This window comes from Lepisosteus oculatus, chromosome 15, assembly GCF_040954835.1.
Source record: "Lepisosteus oculatus isolate fLepOcu1 chromosome 15, fLepOcu1.hap2, whole genome shotgun sequence".
NCBI lineage: Eukaryota > Metazoa > Chordata > Actinopteri > Semionotiformes > Lepisosteidae > Lepisosteus > Lepisosteus oculatus.
In genome coordinates, this window is record NC_090710.1 from 16859246 (window position 1) to 16880485 (window position 21240).

The following is a 21240-nucleotide window of genomic DNA, read 5'->3' on the forward strand; positions in this document are numbered from 1 at the left end:
ATCTGGTGTGCTTTTAACTGCCAAAAATGAGTATAGTTAAGACAGTGGGCAGAAGTTTGCATGTACCGTACACAGGTGGAGAAATTTCACGGCTACACACTCTCCTCTGAGCTCTGTCAAGCTTGTCACTTTGCTAGCGACAGCAGAAATATTTCCATTAGCTGACTGCTTAGGATCAAATTCCAGTAGTATTTGCCTCCTCATATTCCAGTGGGAAGACCAAACCCAGTGTGTGGTTGAATGTGGTATTGAGGCTACCAGGAACCTCCAGCACTCCTAGCTGGTGTTTACCATTGTGTCCCCTTTCCTAACAATTTACAGATTACCCTTCAGAAATATTATTATACACTTGACATTTCTGAGATCTATCTAGATTAATACCTTTTCTGTTTGGTGAAAGGAAGTATCATGATGTGGTCATTACTCTGATATCATACCGGTGTCCTAATGCTTTGAATTGTGCCTGTTTGCAGGTCCATGACTCTCTCGCCCTACGCTAGCTGGCTCTCCAAGGTCTCTGACACAGACATCCTGCTGGCATCGATGGGCAGCGCAGGCGTAGTCACAGTGGACATGGGCGGGTATGTAAGGCTGTGGGAAACTGGACTGGACAGCCTGCAGCGCTCCCTGCTCGAGTGGAGGAATATGATTGGCGCAGAGGATGGCAGGCCTGTGCAGGTAAGATCTGATCAAACGCAGAAAATAATAAAATGATGTAATGCAAATAAAATAACAAGAATTCCTTGGCTTTCCTGGATAGAGAGACTTTCCATCTTGAAGGATCCCAAAGAACATTATGTCTACCAGGGGACCTATTTCATCCACCAATGAAGTACAGCACCCACCTCAAGATTCAGGGTAGCCATTATACACCAGGAGCCCCATTACACCGCAGATCAAGTTAAGATGTGCTTCTCAAATTGAATTAAAGCAGATCTGTAGGTAGATCAGGTCGTGCAAGCCTGCAATGGTATTTATCCAGGGCACCAGGGATAATAATTCCACTCTTATCAGCAGTGCCCTTGAGATCTTTAATTACCAAGTAGTCAGGACCTTAGTTTAATCTGTCATCCGAAGTGTGGAACCTCCTACATCACAGCGTCCCTTTTCAGAACACAAGGCAATGGTTTGTATATTCTGTTCCAAAGGGAAGAGTGACACCTAGTGGTTCAATCACGGTATTTACAGCAGCAAACTGGGTTTCCTTTAAGATTTCCCATCCCACTACTGAGGCCCAGCCTTGTTTAGCTTCTGAAATCTGATGAGTTCACACTATGAGGTGGCAATGCTGCTTTTTGTTTTTCACATAACAAAACATGTTTCACATAACAAAACATGAGACATGGTTATAATCTTCACACTCTACAGTCATTGCACAGTTATGAATGTTGCTCACATATATATTTAATGTTTGAGCAAAATAATTATATATATAACTTAATATTATATTAATATACAAACTTAAACATATGTGTTTCTTCATGGCTGTTGGAATCACTAGAGCACTAGAGGAAAACTGCATCAGGATAGTTCAGCATTCTTAGGTTTGATCTCCCCCTACAGGTTAATAAGAATCACTTCTTGAAGTGAAGTGTGACATATACAGTATGATTTATTACTGATGTTGGTTATAAGTTACTGGGCTACATACAGTCTATCCTCCTGGGGTAAAGCTAGAAACATCAGTGGGTTCTCAGGATGAAATAGGCTTCTATGGCCAAATATTTCTGTCTTTAGACACAGTGGGAGTTAGAAAACAAAGACACTTAGCAGTGCACAGAGCACTTAATACCGATACCACAAAGGATGTCTTTTTGTTTGTGGAGATTGATAAAAACCCTCTGTGTGCCATCCTGCACATATTCCTCAGATTCAACACCTCAGGTAAGCCCACCAGTAGAGGACCCAGGTCTTCTTTGGTGATGAACCAAGGTACGGACCTTTGTACGGACCTCCCTGAGTGACAGACTGACAGGGAGCGTTGTGCGCGCTCCCAGAACGGTCTGCTAATTGCTAATTGTGTGTGTGCTGGTCTGGGCTGGAATCTCTCTTTGCTGTAGAATGTCCCGTGTGGTGATTGCTGGCCGCCCAACTACAAAGCGCTGCTCTCCCTGGGAGCTCATCCTGATAGGGCACTCCAGCTGAACAGTGCAGGTCCCCCTGCCGCTTGTGTCAAAATCAGCTCTCCTGCAGGATGTGAATTGCCAGTTGTGCAGAGGATGCGCTACTAGTCACACTTTAGTGTAATGTGAGTGTGTAACAAAGCTCGTGATACTGCATGTGACAGATGATGAAACATTGGCAATTGGAATCTGGGTGCAGCAAAGGAATTGTGAAACATTACAAAGACAACTATTTATAATAATAATAATTGCTTACACTCACCGCACATCAACTATGTGGAGGAGAGTAGAATAATGAAGCCATTTCATAGATGGGGATTATTAGGAGGCCATGATTGGTAATGGCCAATGAGAAGTTTGGCCAGGACATACCCCTACTCTTTTCAAGCCCTGGGATTTTTAATGACCACAGAGAGTCAGGACCTCGGTTTTGCATCTCATCCCATTTACATCTCATTCCCAGTATAGTGACATCCCGTCACTATACTGGGAAATTAGGAATCACGTGGACCGCAGGGTGAGCGCCCCCTGCTGGCTCCACTAACACCTCTTCCAGCAGCAACCTTAGTTTTTCCCAGGAGGTCTCTCATCCAGGTACTGACCAGGCTCACACCTGCTTAGCTTCAGTGGGTTGCCAGTTGTGAGTTGCAGAGTGATATGGCTGCTGCTACATATCATGTTTGAATACTTTGTAATGCTTCATGGCACTAGTGGTTAGGGATTTGTGACTGGAAGGTTGTGGGTTCAAATAACAGATGAGACACTGCTGCTGTACCTTTGAGCAAGGTCCTTCACCCAGATTGCTGCAGGAGAATACCCAGCTGTATAAATGTACTGTAAGTCACTTTGGATAAAAATGATAGGCAAATACGTCAGTAGAAATATAAATCCAGAGCTTTGGCTAAACACACTGGCATGCAAAAGGATGTACAGTATCGTTCCCTAGGAAGGAGGTTTTTTAGCATTTTTTGAGGAGGAAAAAAAATCTAACAATCTAACGGTTTGAAGGGCAAACTGGAACATTATGAAATTAATCTGTGGAAGACTAAGGAATCTGAGGAATGAATGGTTGCATGTATATCAAAATTCACTATAGCAAAAAGCAATAAGGGAAACTGTTTAAATGTAAATGTATATTTACAGAAGGCATCTTCAGAGGGTCAGATAAAGCCTAGGTTGTCTAGTGACTTCTCTAGATATTAAAAGGTGAAAGGTAACTTTTTGTCTAGCATTTGACAGTACAAAGGCAGAAAGTAGAAATCATCTCCACCTGCTCATATGTTGTTTACAAATTCACATTTCACCAAGGGGACAACCTTAAAGGCAAAGCAGTGTCTGAATTCATGAAGAAAAACAAAACAGCTGTTCTGGATTGGCCTTCTCATCTGTTGGCCTGGGAATCGGTTGATGATGCAGATAAACAAAATGAAAGCGGTAGCAAAAGAATCACCCATGCAGTTCAGCAGAGCTGAAGGAAGTATGGAAACAGAATGGGCAGTAATTCCTCTTGCCCTGTGTCCAGAGCCGAACGCAAAGCACTGGAGCTGAGTGGAAGCACTAATACTCTTTATGCAGATTGAGGGGGTGCATAATACAGGAGCAGCTCTTTTTCTTTCCTTACTAAATGTAGTTTTGTTAATGTGAAGTTTGGATTCACAAAAGCTTTTTTCATATTTTATTGAAAAAAATGAGCATCACTTTCATGAGTTAAAATAAAGTTTAGTTCTGTTCAGCTGCCATGTATTCCTGTACAGAATGTGTATAGATTTTGTCTGATAATTACATACCTGCAAATTGGGCTAGAATGGCCTTTTCTTGAAACTGTTCTTGTGTTCTCTGTAGGCCAGGGCTACATAGTAATTTACTATAGTCAGCATCTTTGTAATTATAATTCTCTGAATTTGTTTAATTTCCATGGTAGTAAGCCCAGGTCTCTCTTAGTAAGTAGCAAAGGAAAACCCATGCTTTCTCAGGTTTGGTGTAAAACACAAACTAGAATAGCACAAAAAAGCATTGCCATCTAACTGTACAGTATAATTTACACCCACAATGAATAATAAATAAATTGTGTACCCTGATATTGAATGCACAAGATGGTTCTTAATGAAGAGAGTAAAGGAATTTTGAGTTGAGGTTTATAATTAGAGGGTAATAACTCTCACATTATTCCAACAACTGTGTTGATTACTTAGATGCATAAGTAGCTTGTCTCTCTGTCTGGCTCCAGCAGTGGTATGAAACAGTCCCCCACAAAATTAGCTGTTTTGTAAGAATTTGCTATGATATTGTCACAAAGTATGGGCTACTGTACAACAGTTAAAAGTTTAAAGTATAGAAGTTCATAATATCATATGCCCATTGGGTAGTCCTCAGTCATTGATGTGTCTATTGGGCTCTTGAACTTGTTTCTGTATTGTAAGTAGTCTTATATCAAAAGAATAGAGCAGGATTATTTAATTTACTGTACCTCTGATAGTTTTTTGTTTTACCACCGGTCAGGTTAAAAAAGTTGCCGCAGACTCTCAGTTCATTACACTGCCACATGGTGGCTCATTTGAGACATTATTCCCTAACTCTGGGAAGAATGCTAAGGAACTCCACTGTTTAGGTGGTACAAAAATGATATTTTGTGTCGGTATTGGTACTGACCACACTGTAAAGTGAAGTGTCGCCGTATCAGGACACAGAAGGGCTCGGCTTCCATTGTAAGCTGTGTGAAGAACAGCTAGCTTTAGTGCTTTGGGAGCGTTTCGCTCAGCCTGGCCGGACAAGGGTCCAGAAAGAGTTCCTCCAGAACTCCAGCTGGCAGAGGCTCCCAGACAGGTGCTGAACACACGCGCTCTAGAAAATGGATGCTTTACCGATATTTTTAGTGTGGTACATTTCCAGCATAACACAAAATTCACAATACAAATAGAAAAGAGAATGCATTTAATCAGCAATAAGTACATGAATTCAGGGACCATGTACAAATATGGAGTTTGTTTTATTCAAGCATTCAGTGTATCTTTGAAAGAGGTGTACCTCTTGGTGTGCTTTAACCATTTGCGTCCATCTGTGAAACACAGCTCAGGCGGGATCAGTAAAGGTTACTTGAGAAACTGGTAAAGCAGGAAAGCAGCAATGGAGTTGTGCCAGAATTCACCTCGTCAGGTGGAGTTAACAGTGTGTGAGGTCACCTGTGTGCTGCGTGCTAATGGCCAAACATTCCTGGACACGCTGTGGGCCCGACAACAAAAGACAGCTCTTTGTAGGAACCGCAGGAAAGAAGGTTGTACTAAAAGGAATATCATGCCGTGGTAAATCAGCTTTACTAATATGTATGCTGTGAATCCTTTGATGTTGAAAACATCTAACTTACCACCCAGCACCACTTTCCTCACACTGACAGGTTTTGAAGTGCAACAGTAAAGGTCTGTGATTACACTTGTGCTGACAAGCTACCTGCCACTGCGATACAATCTCCTTCCAGCCCTTCTTTATTCCTGGCAGATACACATATTTAGGCTATTTTTTCTCCCACTTGACGTGCAGGAGATCTTAGGAGTCTAGACATGCACTGCCTACTGGATGGCAGTGGTAACAACACCCCCCCTGTACTCAACATTGTATGAATCACCAGCTGTCCTCGGTTTCGTGTTTTAAGCTTCCCATGTCCATCAATCACTACCACAACCTGACCAACCACTATCACTACCTATATTTTCTGAAACCGAGGACATGCTGCCCACTTAAAGACCCCAGCCCAGTGGAACCTGAGAATCCCCATCAACGTCTGCAAGCAGCAAAGACCTGATCTGAACTAGTAGCAAAAAATCAAAATCCGGCCTGTAATCAATTGAAAGATGTGTGTTGGTAGGGCTGTATGACTCAGCTGTGACTCTTAACAAGTGATTTTTTTGGTTGATTCAGTTGGGAACTCCTCCAGGTATTTAAAAGCTATCAATGTTACTGCATAGGGTAACTATTTCCATGCTTTAGGCATAAGTGGAAGATTTAGAATGAAGTATTTAGTAACATACACTGTATTACATTTAATAGTGGAACGTTTTACATTCAATGCACTTTGTTGGCTGCAGCGAATGGCCAGAAGAATAAGGAAATATCACAGTGCACTCATTAAGTAAAAGCTCGTTGTTTTTTTCTTTGTGTTGATAGTTTCTGGGACTGTGGCCACTGTAGTTTAAATGTATTTCCCATGCAGCTGAAATTCTGCTTCCAGATTGCAGTTTCCCACCATTAACTGCATGCTTGAACTCACCCAGTCCAGCCAGCCCAGTTCCATGTCTGCAAAGTTTTCCAGCCCAGTAGTAGATCAAACGAGATACAAGATTGCAGAAAATAACAGTGCAACGCAATTACTGTAATAATTATGTACCGTAACAGTGGTAAACTGCAAAACTACACAGCCAATTATTTTATTTTTCTCTGAAAAAATATGTGATAGTACCTAAAGAAAACGACTTGTAAAAGCTGACACCCAGTTTGCTTATGAGTAGTTTTGTTGAGGGATAAAAGTGTTTTGTCAAGTCAAGTGTTTTTTGGTCCAGGTTATGGAGCAACACACAATGTCACAGTGCAAAACCTAGTGAAACTGAAAATGACATCTCAAACAGTGATTAGTTGCACATAGAGACAAGTACTACGTAGGTAGGGGAATGATTGTTTGATTTGCAATGAAATGGACTTTTGTGTTTCTTTTTCTTTTAGAACAAGGCACTTTGAAAGTGCATACAGTATCATGGATGCTGTACTTCTCCGGATATTTTGTGTTAGAGAGTAGCACCTACTCCACGTCACTTTCTCACTGAAAGAGAAGGTGATTTAGGCTTTCAATCCACGGTGAAGCATGACATGGGTACAGACAGGATAAGAAACCAGGATATCCTGGATTACGACTCAAAGTTCAAATGTCTGTCCTGTCTGGTGTCTAGGACACAGAGAAACAATTTATGTAAAAGCAGCTTTAATAGGAAAAGAAAGATTTAGGGCATCTCAGAAATAATAATATTGTGCTTTTGCCTAGCTATAAAAAAATTAAAATAATATAAATTTAGTGAAAAGGGATGTCTTACTCTTCATTTTATTTTGTAATCATAATCAAGGTAGTGAAACTATTATTATCTTAAAAATGAATATTAAAGACTTTTAAATCATTCTACTATAATTTACTGATATTTATCACTGGCTGTTAAAATTAACCTTGGAAATATCTAAAGAATTTGTTTTAATTATTGTCATGCAATTGTAAAAAAAAAAAAAATAATTAAAAACATCCACACTTTTAATGTTGAGGTAAAGTTTTTGTCCTTGAAAAGTGAATGAAGACGATGAAGTGATGAGAAGAGGTCCTCAAGGGTTACTGTTCAGAGTTACATTGTCCTTACTTGCCGAAAAAACGAGTGGGCTTTTAGGACAGAGAGAAACACGTCCTCCCAAGAGTGCACTGCAAAAACATGCTGAACATTTATATTCCCTTCTTTTGACACATGCCTGACATCCCTTACTGTACCACCTAACACAGTACCTGTTACCTGTTTCCAAACAGTGACTGAAAACAGAAATATGAATATAAAGGGGTGAGTCAAAACGCTGTCGCCAACTTTGACAGTTTACAGTATTTCAAATTAATTACATGGGCTTCATGATAACAGAGAACACAAAATGATTTCTCCACAGGTGACACCATTGTGGATACAGTGCAACTGAAGTGCCACCTGTGGAGGAAAAAACAAAACTTGAGTAAATAATTGGCATTTATATTTGTTGAAAACATTTTGACTAGCCCTGTACTTAAGAGGAATCATTCTGGGCTGTTTTGTATAAGTAGACGCTTCAAGTTTCATTGTTTGAGTAATAACACCCTTGTCCTTTGGGTGTTACCTCTCCTGTTCAGAATAACTAATAAGCCAAGAAAAAAGCTGCGGTAAGATATCTCCTAAGAATGGTTGCATTTCTCTGATTCTTTAATATGGTCTTTTAAAATATTTCCACTTTTTGTAATTGGAAGTTGTTTTCTATTCCCCTGTCATAAAACAAATCTCAGTAGCACATCACAGCTTAGATTGTATCACTATGCTTCAGTACAAATCTTGTAACAAGAATTATTACCTTTCCCTAATTATTATCCTTTTCTACTCTGTGGCAAATCAGTAACTAGAAAGTTATTGGACACATTCCAGCTAGGGTCTCCAGTGGTGTTTATTTGCCCCATGATCCCATGTTTTCAGTGTGCTTCACTACCCCATAATTTCCCCATGTGTCTGTCAATAAAACTGGCTACCTTTATATTGAATGAACAGAAGGAAAGCATGAGTCATCTATTCTTTTATGTTTCATTTCCTGATGTCTCATGCCTAATAAAAGAAAATCAATATTCAGGACAGATGAGTTTGAGGTATTATAGATTTATTGTCAGACCTAGGACTGATAAAGTGACTAGCATTTTAGTAAGGTTTTTTGCAGCATTAGATGATCGGAAGAAGTGGCTCTGACTAGTTTCTGAATAGAAAGAGAGAGGGGAAGACCTTTGTGTTGAACACGGGAGGGAATTTGTGCATATGCACTGCAATCCCTACATATCCAAGAGAATGTGCTGAAATAACCTTCTGATTTTGAACACGATTACTTAATTAGCTTATGATTGCACTGAGCTGGTACTGTGGTTGTAACAAGTAAAAGAAAGCCCTGAATCCAGATGTAAGATTAAACTAATGAAATGCCAACAAGATAAGTATGAACTCTGCGTTACTGCTTGTTGTGTAGGAGGAGCACTTGGAACTCTACCGCTGATCTTATGAATTAGCCCTTTGTGAGATCATACCTTGAACGCATCTGTCCTGAAACTGTTATTAGAAATTGGTAGCTCTCCTTTTAATTAAGTGACAGTTCACGGTGAACGCTTGTTTTTTTTTTCTTTTTCCCTGCTTACGGCAAAGCATTGGAATCTAACCTTTTGCTCCAACACTAACAAGCTAAAATAACTCACTGAATCAGTTTTTTCTAAAATACTGCACCTGTGTCACTACCTGTGTCAGGTAGTGACGGCAGTGTTTGTAACTGACAATTACAGTAGTATTACAGCATTATACACTGTATTGAATAGTATTACAGCTAGAAACAGTAGGAAATCATATCATTAAAAGGCTAAAACAAAGCTTAAGATCTTGTCACTAAATATTGTGAAATACCACAATATTTTTCAGTACTTTTTTTAAATAGGCATCTTCAATATAAGTCAAAGGGAAATAACTCTTTTGACATTTTATTTGTACAGAAGAGTGGGGGAAGTCCACACTTTAGAAATCGCTGCAGAGTCCCAGCTAAAGTGGAAAAAATACAAAGAGGAAACAGCATTTTTGATGTTTGGTGTCATCATAACATTCAATTCCAACTCCCTCCCACCATACTGCGCCAAAGTTGAAATTGCTCTAACAGATCTTCAGTATTGTTTTTCTTTCTCTGTGTAACAAAAATAATTTTTTGGGATGTCTGTAGGCTCAGGGTGATGAGGCATTATCCCTATGATTTCTGATTATGACAAGAGCCTAGCACTCATACTGCCACAACTAGAGCCAAAAAACAGAAGGCAAAACCACAGGGGCTTTTTTCAATATGTGAACTGCAAATTGATATTGTGATCTTTTTTAGATCAGCCTCATTAATGTGAATTTTATCTTCTATTTATCATAGCATTTATTAATTAAGATGGTTGAACACAAATCTGAAAAAATATTTAACCATCCGAACAGGTAAATAATGACACAACAAACCCTGATTGATTGAGGGGATACAGAAATAGAAGATCCTAATCATTTTGATAGGAAAGGTAAGATAAACAATTGTAAAGCCACTATGCTTGTAACGTGCCATTCTGGAACATTCTGTCTGCTGTCTGCAGATGAGTTACCGAGATTACACAAGCAAGATTTTATTCTTATCTGGTGAAATTGACGCCTAAAACACTGCTTAGTACATAGTACTCACACTACTGAGGATGATGTGACACTTTTTCCAGCTTCCTAACTTGGATCATATGATTTAATGTACTCCCCCCTATCCAGTTTAGTTTATGTTTTAAAAAAAAGGAATTAAAAAACGTCACTAGTTGTATGCAGCTTATCATTTATTAAAAAAATACAAAGTTTTGTTTTCTTAACAATTAGCATAAATTACTTTTACATAAATTATAATGCATTCCAATTTCTATTTTGCTTAGAAATTCATAATTGTTTTTAAATATTTGTAGTAATAACTTTAAACTACATTAACCGTAGAATGTGTGTTTTTAAAAACAGATTTATCTAAAATAACTTAATTCATGTACACTAGAAAATCACTGAAGCAGCTAAATCAATACAGACAGCAGCTTTTGCTTTTCTAGCTGAATTATGGCGATAGACAATGCCTCTTCTGAACACATGTATTTTTTATTGCTAGTTAGCCGTCTACGTATTTGAACCGACTGGGTCCAGAATGCTCCTTGCATTCCTAAGAGTTTAAAAGATTTATTCCTCTTGAAGGTTTGATGATTGACATTATTACTGTTACATTCACATGTGTTTTTTCAGAGACATTAACAGGTTTGCTTTTCATCTACATGTTTTCTGATACAGAGTCAGAGTACAAATGACAAAGACCTCCTGTATTCACTTCAGGAGAGTAAACATGCTCACCTTATTGCAAGCTGTAACATTATGGAGCTGCAGTCAAAGGGCTACTTGCTTTAACTTTTTCTTTGTTTTGGGGAGCTGGAAATCGATGGTCTTGGAGTAGGAGATTAAAATGATGGGTACCACTGCTCTCTCCTCTACAAAATAAGTTGTACAAAGGTAAAACGCATTGGCTGGAAAGCACCAATTCACAAAACAAGGTGTCAGAATCGAACCAAGTAATTGTAGAACAGTAAATCTTCCTTAAGGTTATGGAAACAATAATTAGAGCTAAATTAGAGGATCATCTGTATGGCAATGTTTCTAGTGTCACTAACCTATTTGAGTTTTTTGAACAGGCAACTGCAGTAATGGATTCAAACCACATATAATATGAAGGCTTCTGATAAATTTCCTTATAAGAGATAAATTCTCAAATTACAGACAATAGGGATTCACAGGAATGCATGCATTTGTATTCAGAACTTATAGTATGATAGAAAGCAGAGCACTGTATAAATGATCCATGCTGAAATTTGGGTGGTGTCTTGCAAGGGTGTCTTGCGGTGATAAGAATTAGTATCACTGCTATACATCTATCCATTTTCTAACTGTTTCTTTCAATTCAGGGTCGCAAGAGAGCCGGGGCCCATCCCAGCAAGCACATGGGGCACACACAAACACCCAGAGACAAACGAGGACAGCCACACACTCACACCTAGGGTCAATTTTCCTTTAAGCCAATTAACCTACCAGTTTTTAGAGTATGGGAGGAAACGGAGCACCCGGAGCAAACCCACTCAAACACAGGGAGAACATACTGTACAAACTCCACACAGGTTCAAAACTGAACCCAGGGCTCCACTGCTCCAAAACAGCAGTGCTAACCACTGCGCCACTGTGCTGCCCACTGCTATGGTATGGTTAGTGAACTAGTCATGTTTGCTGATGATAATAAAATAGGAGGATTACGAAACAGCGCAAAATGCAAGACTGGGCATACACCTGGAAAATTACATTTAACATAGACAAGTGCAGGGTGTTACATGCAGGACTCAAAATGTTTATTCAAGAATGTGTTTATTTTAAGAAACCTTTGCTGATTCAAGAGTCTCTCTGGTTTATGTTAATCCTATTTCTTCATTTTTAACTTTATCTGTGTAATAACAATAAGACAACAACATAATATGGTAAGACAGCTGACACTGTAATTCAAACACACAGTAAGGCTGATTATATGGTACTGGCGTTCTGTCATAATTGTGACACAAACCACAAAAGTTGCAGCGTATTTCATATTTTTTTCTGAAATAGGTTATATTCATTTATAACTGAACAGCCCTGCTGGTCTGTTTCAGTTGGCCAGGGGGCTAATTTGCTCCTGTGCTGAATAATCTATAGAGATTATTCTACATTAGAAATTCTGGAGTAACCTGAGTTTTTTTTGTGTATTGGTTGGAAAGGTTTAGCGTGGCAGCTCATATGTCACAGAAATTTGTTGACACTTGTGTAACTGAAATGCATTAAGTTGTAGGATTTGCATACTTCTTGTACAACCCTACACCCTATCTGAATAGCATGTGATTCTGTAAAACTAGCAAGATTTAAAAACAATTTTGCTGTAATATGTTTTGAAATCTCTGTCATTAATAAGTGCATTATTATTTTAATGTACATTTCATAGAACAAATTCGCAAATTAAGTTTGTAAACTGAATTTAATGAAGCTGTTTCTCAGAATACACTGTGTTATCTTTTTAGGATGAGCAAACTAACCTTTATCACTGTAAGCTACAGTTTGTATTGTCTGATCCCAAAGGGGCTCTACTGGCCATATTCAGTGCATTACTGACAAAAGATATCTCGAAAATAAATAATAGAAGAAAAGTTTTATTTTTGCAAATATTTTAGGAAGAGAAACCCATAAACCTTAGGTTGACACTTGATGTCCTCATGTATGGCAGGCTGACCCCTGAAGTTTCTTACCCTCAGTGTAAAGTATCTTACTAAAACCCAGAAACCAAAATCCCTTAAAAATATAAAAATAATTAACTGCTGACAAAAATTCTGTGGTGACAATAGGAGTTAACCCCCGCAAAGCAAGGGCTTAAACATTAAGCCAGTTTACTGGAATCCTTTCTGTCTAAGCAACCAGCCTGTTTATTGCAACTTTGTTTTTAAGAAGTTGTATACTGGGGTGCGAAACAAAGGCTGCTACCTTAATCCTCTTAGAGGTATGGAGTGGTTACCAGTGAGGGAGACATCACACTCATTGGAATGTTAAATTGGATGTGCTGCACGTTCCAAACCTGCACATTGGGTCTGGCTTCTTTGCACATTTGCAGTATGTTTTTCTTGCCAGTCCTACAGAGGGTCACTGAAGGATCTCTAGACCTACTGTAGACCTACCGCCAACATATGATTATACTGTCTGTTCAACAGCAGAGATGATTATGCCTTATACTGTACTTACAGTACTGATGGACAAGGGTATATACCATTGATATTTTTTGCACATTACTTTTACTATTTTATAATATTGATGTGATTTGTTATTTTTTTATTAGATAAGGACTGTTGAGCATATGGAACTGTAACAGTGCCTTTTTATTTGGCCCTTGAGTTTATGTTTACGTCACGTTTTAAAATTATGCAATGCTGAGTTGGGATTCTTTTCAGCATAAGGCATACAGTAACATGTGTGACCTGTTGAACCACTCGTGATTTTCCTTTGCCAAATCTTTTGTATTATTTAAGTAGAGATTGTTTTTTTTTTCCTTTCAAAACGTTAGTAAAATAAAAATCCGCACCAGTAAAAATAAAGCCGTGACCCCACAAGTGATTCAGACTGTTTAGAGGAGAGAGTGAAGTATATTCAGTCTCCTTTCAGTGCTGTTAAGAAGGACAGTGTCACCGATGATAGTCAGGCACTGAGTCATATAGCTCTATAAATATTTCCCTGTGCAGTTCATGTCAGTACCAGAGGCTCTCGCCACGTCATGTATTTTTCTTCAGTGACAAGTGGGACTGATGTGCTGTACCAAATTGAAAGCAACTGTGTGACATGTTTGTGACATTATGTCATATATGCCGTAATGTGAAACCCAAATCTTTAGAGTTAACCCTGTCTGTCTAGCTACTTTTAAGGTTGTTCTATCTTAAACGGTTTAACAAACACAGAGCAAGACTTCCAAAACTTGAATTTAGGATTCAAAATATGCATGCAGTGTGTTTGAACCAGCTGTCTATGTATTTTTCCAGTGATAAACATTGTCTGTTGTGTAGAGGTGTATGACAACTTTCTAATGCTGTAACATCATGTTGCTTTTTCAGCTTCTTTATTTTTGGATTGTTTTGATAGTAAGACTGCAGAATTTGCTGGTACACTAATCAGGAGGCAATGTCTGAATCACCAGATATCATTTGGATCTCTGCAAAATGGACACGATTACCAGATGCGGTCAAGCTCGGTAACCATGGCTTTAAGTTCAAATGTCAAATAAGATTTGACAGTATTCCAGTCAGGTTCATTGGGAAACATAAGCAGTCGAAATTGTTAAGTCTACATTTCAGACATTTTTAGGGAGTTGTGAAAATAATTCATACTTACATTCGGATGGATGCAAGCAAAATAATATGTTTTTAAATCCCCCAGAGTAACTGTGCCAAACACATTAACTGCTCTTCAAAAGTCATTATATATACTGTACAATTTTACTTACCACATTACAAAACAAAAATTGCTGCTTTGAAATCAGTCTAAGAGACTGAAAAATAGACAGACTAAAGCTGAATCTTATTAGTCTCCAGCACAGAAGACTATGGGGGGATCTGGTTCAAAGATTTTCCGTCCTTGTTGACATTGACATATTTAAGCAATTCGACTATGGGCATAAAGCAGGGACACAAATGGCATAAAAAGGGAACTATGGCGATGAGCCTTTAAAACTAAGGAGACACTTTTTTTTACACAGCGGGTTGTGGGAGCCTGGAACAAGCTGTCTAACCAAACTGTTAAAGCTGGCGCCCCGACTTCTTTCAGGAAGTGGCTGGATGAGATCCTCAGATCAGTTATATGTTAGCAACCAAACATGCTAGGAGGACCAAAAGGCCTCATTTGTAAGCTTTCTTATGTTCCTGGCAGCAACAATTTTATTAAAGCTTGCACCATTGTTGTATATTATTTTAACAATGTCAATTGTTATCAATACAGCTTTGATTAGGTGCCTCAAGCCTCAAGGCAAACTATAAATGATCAGCCACTACAATGTTTTTTAGTAGCTAATCCATCCCTTCTGAGTCTGAGCTAGAATATTGTTTTAACCTTTGCTCCAAAAGTCACATTAGACTATTGTACCGTCTTTTGCACATATTGCAGAAGTAACATGTACTCTCCCCACCTTGCAATGACATACTGTCACGATTTCACCAGCTCTGTCCATCTCTGGTGGAGTGCCTTTGTGCTAAGAACGCTACAGACACCTATCTCCAGTTTAGTTACTGCATTTGCTTAAGACTCTTAAGCAAAAGAGGCCATGTGCAAGGTATCATAATCATACATGGATAAAGCTTTTTTTTACTTGAGGATAAAACATAAGGCTTTGAAGCCGAATTCCCATATGATATTAAAACATAGCTTTAGGAATTTATTGTAATCCGGAGATAAAAAATATTAGGATTCATTGAGAAAGATGAAAAATGCCATATATATATATAGGAACATAAAGAACTCCAGGATTGTACAATGCACATTTTTTAATTTCCTGTTTTATCTTGTCCTTTTTTGTAGTTCTTTGCTTTTTTAGCACCTAATACAAGATGGGGACAGAATAACACGGGTCATGTTTTTTTAGGATATAGACTACTTGCGAACTGATAAGAAATTTAAATGTAAACAAGAGGAGTACTGGCAAACTCATGCAGTATATTGTTGCCCTCCTCTCCAAGAGAGGGGTGGGTAGAACCGTAACTGCCAAACTGATGCAAACAGCGATTGTGAAAAGCTTTCTCCTTGAGATATGCCCACATATGACTTAGCATAAAAATATCAGGGAAAAAGTAATGTTGGGTGCTGCTGTCATAAACAAAAAAGGCTCATGTGAATATCTGCTGAGAGCAGGTAACACCGCCAGCAAAGGCACAGGTACGTTTTAAGTTTTATTGTGCCTTCCACCACAGTGACAGAATAGTTTCATTTTGCTATGGTCATCAGGGAAATGACTGACAATGATTTACCTTTGGTTTGTTACTTGCGGCAGGTTAACAACAAGAGTTTTGTCTTTTGTTATTTAAAAAAAATCCAAAACATTAAATTATTCATGGCCATCTCTGAAAAACAAAGTGTTCCAAGTTGCATTCTGCTTAGTTACCCCAACAGTGACAACACCTTATTTTGCAATTTAACCAAAACATTAATGAGGGAAGGCCCTCATAAAGCGCTGAAGATGTTGCTAATTTTCTAGTCCTTGTAAATAAACATTTGAGACAGAAGGGCTCAACAATTTATTTCTGGATTGTTGCATTTATACAGTATATTTTGTAGAAATGGTCCGTGATCAGTATGGCTTACCTGTCTAAATATTTGCTGACTATAATTATCATCACCATTATAGTCTAAGAAGAGAAGGTAAAGTATTTTTTTTAAAGAAAGATGAAGAATGCACTCTCAAAGTTGTTGAGGCACTGTCCAAAAACACTCCGATAATATTACCTAATATGTCTCCATGCGTTTCCTCTGGGTGCTCTGGCTTTCTCCCAAAATATAAGATAAGATCTCTTTACTGGCCATATACAATTTCTTGCAGTAGGAATTTGTCTTTTCGCATACCCCAACTTGTTCTTCATGAGACACACAGACAGGGAGAGAAGCTTGGGGTCAGAGCGCAGCATCAGCTATTTATACAGCGCCCCTGGAGCAGTTAGGGTTAAGGGCCTTGCTCAGGGGCCCAACAGAGTAGGATTCCTCTGCTGGCCGAAGGATACGAGCCGGTAACCTTCCAGCCACAGGAGCAGATCCTTAACATCCTGGTAGTTAATTGGATTCTGGGTAAATCGGCCCTAGTGTGCGCGTGTCTGTGCTTTTGTGTCTGCCCTGCGAGGGACTGGTGTCCTGTCCAGGGTGCGCCCCACAGGATTGTCTCCAGCTGCCCCACAACCCCAAATTGGAAGAAAGAGTCAGAAAATGTATTGATAGATAATATTACATATCAAGTAATAGGATGAACTGAATGCACACTCTCTCTGCTCCATTTGAACTGGTGTTTTTTATTAGAACTTGTCAACACAAGCCTTTGTCAGGATCTTATAATTTGAGAGTGAACAGAGTGTAAGAAAGTAAAGTGTATCATCCAATCTGTGCCCGACTGTGTGAGACTGGCATGTGAAACTAGCATGTGATTTCTTGTTAAAAGTGTCATTATAACTTTCCGTTAATTGGGCTAAGGCTTCTTTTGTTCACACCGTGATTGTAACGCCTTAGACGTGTAACTTGACCTACTGGTTGACAGACAAGGACATCTTCCAAGCATGGCGTGGAGTTCTCTTCTCCTCAAAATGAAACCAATTTGTAAGGATCAGTTTTCTGAAGTAGCATCTTCACAGCTCCATGTTTATACTTGTTATCTGGATCAAAGTCTTTGTAATATTAAAAGTGAGCATGCATAGCAAGAGGCAGTAAAATACTAATCAATTAAATTTTATGCACATGAGTGCAGCCTTAAAAGGAGATCATGAGTCATCATAAAGTAGGTATTTGCTGTGGCAGTATATCTATTTGTGTTGTTTCACTTAGCAATACTATTTTTGCAGTACTATGTTTGCAGTATAAATAGCTATAAGGTACAGCTAGCAAATTAAATTAGCACTTTCAGGTCATGAAATAGGCCAATTAATGGAGGCCTGAAGAATTACAGCTTTTTAAGGCAGATCTTCACATACTAACATACGACCTCCAAAATATATTTATAGCCACAAAAAAATGAAAAGCTCCTTGTTTTCCTTGAAATGTATTCACTTTTTTTTATTCCCAAGCCTGAATGAAGAGATTTAATTCTGATGGCAATGCACAACTGAGTACAAGACAACGTATCATAACCCACACATCCCACATCCTACTTACTAGGGTCTCTGGCACGGCTATGGTTTGGAAAATTTGAATCAGTCATCAATAGCTGCAGGCTGTTCCAGCCGTCAAGTGATAAAGTATCATTATGTTACAAAGAAAGACTCAACTCAATGGTTCATTACGGGCTGAAAACATTCTTTGTGTTGCCTGTGTACATGTGGAGTTTGTTTACGAGTTGAAGTGTTGGTGCAGGTAGATGAGACCACAATTCCCTCAGTAACTTCAGTAGACAGCTTAACTGCCCTGCGAACATTCACTGCCAAATCCAAAAATTTAGCCTTCGGGTAAATAACTCACAGCTTATCTCACTATTTTGTTTTATCACTTGCGCCTTCTGTACTTTAGTTTGAGTGTGAATACTTGATGTTCAATACCAGTAAAATCACTTTCTGTGCAAAATACCTTTAAAAAATGTAAAAATGTTTATTAAAATACATTTGAGTGGTTAGAAAACTCATGTAAGATGTAGTAGGAGCATATCGTACTATATCTTACATGAGTTTTCTAACTCGTATAACTCTTGGAATTGTAATAAAAGTATAGTATAAACAAACGTACAGTATAGTATAGTAAAAAATGCATTATAGTAAAGTATAGTATAGATGCAATTGTGAGAAACTGAATTCTTTAAATCAGCTACAATTGTAAGCCCCTGCATAAGTATTGTTTTATTTGTGTTTTTTAATATATTTTAAATTGTGAAAATGAAAAGTTAATTAAATGGATACATAAAGATGCTGCGCATACGATCTCTTTCAGAATTATTCACCCCCTGCATAGGTTTGCTGCTATCTGACCATGCCATCATGGCACTTTCAGATATTTAGAATTTACACACTACTCCAAAATAAACTAAAAATTAGAAGATTCTAAACTTCGTATGTATTCAGCTCCATTGGAAAAGGAGGTCTTAATCACTTCAGGTGCGGAAGAATAGTTTGAAAGATCACACAAATTAATGACAGGTCTCAATGTCTGTGTAATTGAAGTGGTTTAGCTTTAATGACGTCAGCGTAAATTCATTTGTCTCTGTAAATTCCCTCTAACAGAGATTGAATTTCTAGCCACAACTCACATAGCAGTGCAAAAAAGAAAACAATCATGAAGACCAAGAAGCTTTTGAAACAAGTCAAGGATGAAGTAGGAGAGAGGCACAGTTGAGATGAAGTTTACTTATCCCTTTAAGTATTGCGACTGAAGTCAATCAGGAAAGGGGAACTGCAAGGCTATTTTTACATTTAGGGGTTATAATGAATTGACAATAATGGGTGCACTTCAGACTACAATGAAAATGCTAAGTACATGATAACGTGTACCTCCAATTTGCAGCACAAAAGAGTCAAAGTTTCAGTTCATGAGTAGTGTCACATTGTCTGCGATTCAGAACGAGTTAACAAAACCACTGGTGATGCAAAAGAGGCCCTATGACAAGGTAAACATGCTTTAGACCAAGCAAATTTTGCTACTGTATTATTTTTTAAAATATTTTCATGAAACCGACATACTGTATACGAGACAGCATTTTGTAGATACTTTAAGTAATGAAAAGTAACCCTGCCAATGAACTAAGATACACCTATATTCATTTTGAAGTTCTGCAAAACGTTTGAAGGTGGTTATTTTATGATAAAACACACCTGAAAGAAAATTCTATCAGGGCTTATATATTTGGAGGACGGCCTCCTGTGTCATCGCAAGAACAGCTGATTTGAATGAATGCAATTGAAGACTTTGAGACAGTTTTGCCTATAAATACTACTTGTAATACTGCCTACTCATGTTTTAACATTTCTTAGGTGGAATGTCTGCTGCGCAACCTGTACTTTTTCCATCATATATCACGCAGAATCTCATCAAGAAACTTGTAAACAAGACCAACATCAGCGCCCATGTTTATTACTCTCTTGGCTAGTTGTATAGTTTGACTTTCTGCTGATACAATCCTTTGTTTTGAACATCCAAATGCTCAACAGTGAGGCATCATTTAAAATATATGTGTGTTCAAAAAGGAAACAGGATTATCATTTTTAGGAGACCATGTGTCTCATTTGCTTACAGCAACTATTGAGCAGGAAGGACCTCTTTCAAATCACAATTCTTGCAAACTCTCGCTCTTGCCCATGTTGAGACCAGTGGTTTGCGACAGCATGGTGACAATGCAGTACTTTCACAAAGTTCATGATATTGCAGTTAATTCAAAATGTGTCAAATTTTATGATACTGTCAATTAATTTATTTTGTTACTGAGATTATACAGTATGCATCATACCACCCAGATCAGGGCACTCTTCAAAACTGAGCAGAAAGGTAAGCAGGAAACTTGATAGGGGTGAAGCCAACAGTGGCATTGAAAAATTTTACTTTTACTGTAATAAAAGTTAGTTTTACTGTCTGAAATGATCTGTTCGTACTTTTACTATATCCCTGTTCCTACACAAACTTCATCTCTGTAAGTGACTGGTAAGAAAGAAGCCACTTTCTGACTCATCTTAAATATGGCATATATGGCAGATACTCAGCAGACATGTGATGGTTTTATGCTTGAAAAATGCAAAAATTGAACATTTTGGTCTGCATGCATCATATTTCATCTGTTTGCAAGTCTAATGCAGTACACCACCCAACTTTCAAGCATTGCAGTGCCAATCTTATGTGTAGTGCTGTTGCGTCTCAACAGCAGGGACTGTGTGATTAGAAGCGTCTGGAGTGATGATTTATAGGGAAATGTTAGGGATAGGGAAATCTTCTAGAGTCACCCAAGAACCTAAAACTGGGTTTAAAATTCACATCTGGGCAGGATAAGGCCCCAAAGTGCAGGTCAGAGCCACACTTGAGAGGATTGAGAACAAGAGAAGTAATATGCTACGGTTATCCAGACTTAAATCAGATCAGCAGGACTCCCCAACAAACTTGTCAAAATCTTTGAGAGGAAGAAAGGGTAAAGATTATACTATCCCACTGTGCAAAGCTGGTAGAGACCTATCCAAAATATTTAGAGCAGTAATAGCTGCCAAAAGTGTTTCCACGAAGTATTGACTTAAGCAAGTAGTAAATGTAATTTTGTATATCTTTGCAGATTTTTGTAACATTCAACCTCCCTTCACATACAAGAGTGTTCAGTTTAATCATTGCAGTTTAAAACATAAGCAGTACCTTTGGAAAATAACTAAATGTTTTTCTTTAAATGTATTTACAGTATATAGCAGATATAACCTGTGATATTATTGGTTGGGGATGAATACTTTCCAAGCATATCATAGGGACATCTGGGTCATCATTTAAAACACAAGATGAGCATCCTCATTTTCATGAACAAAATAGTTTATATTCATTTGTAAACCCCA

The 21240-nt window shown here is 38.2% G+C and overlaps 1 protein-coding gene across 3 annotated transcripts in view; it reads left to right on the forward strand.

Moving 5' to 3' along the window:
* Positions 1 to 21240, forward strand: part of vwa8 (von Willebrand factor A domain containing 8) — a 118146-nt gene that overhangs the window by 77986 nt on the left and 18920 nt on the right. For all 3 annotated transcript variants that reach the window (XM_015363890.2, XM_006639022.3, XM_015363891.2), the window contains one exon: positions 474 to 678. In XM_015363890.2, coding sequence (XP_015219376.2) covers positions 474 to 678 — 205 coding nt within the window. The remainder of the gene's footprint in view (positions 1 to 473; positions 679 to 21240) is intronic.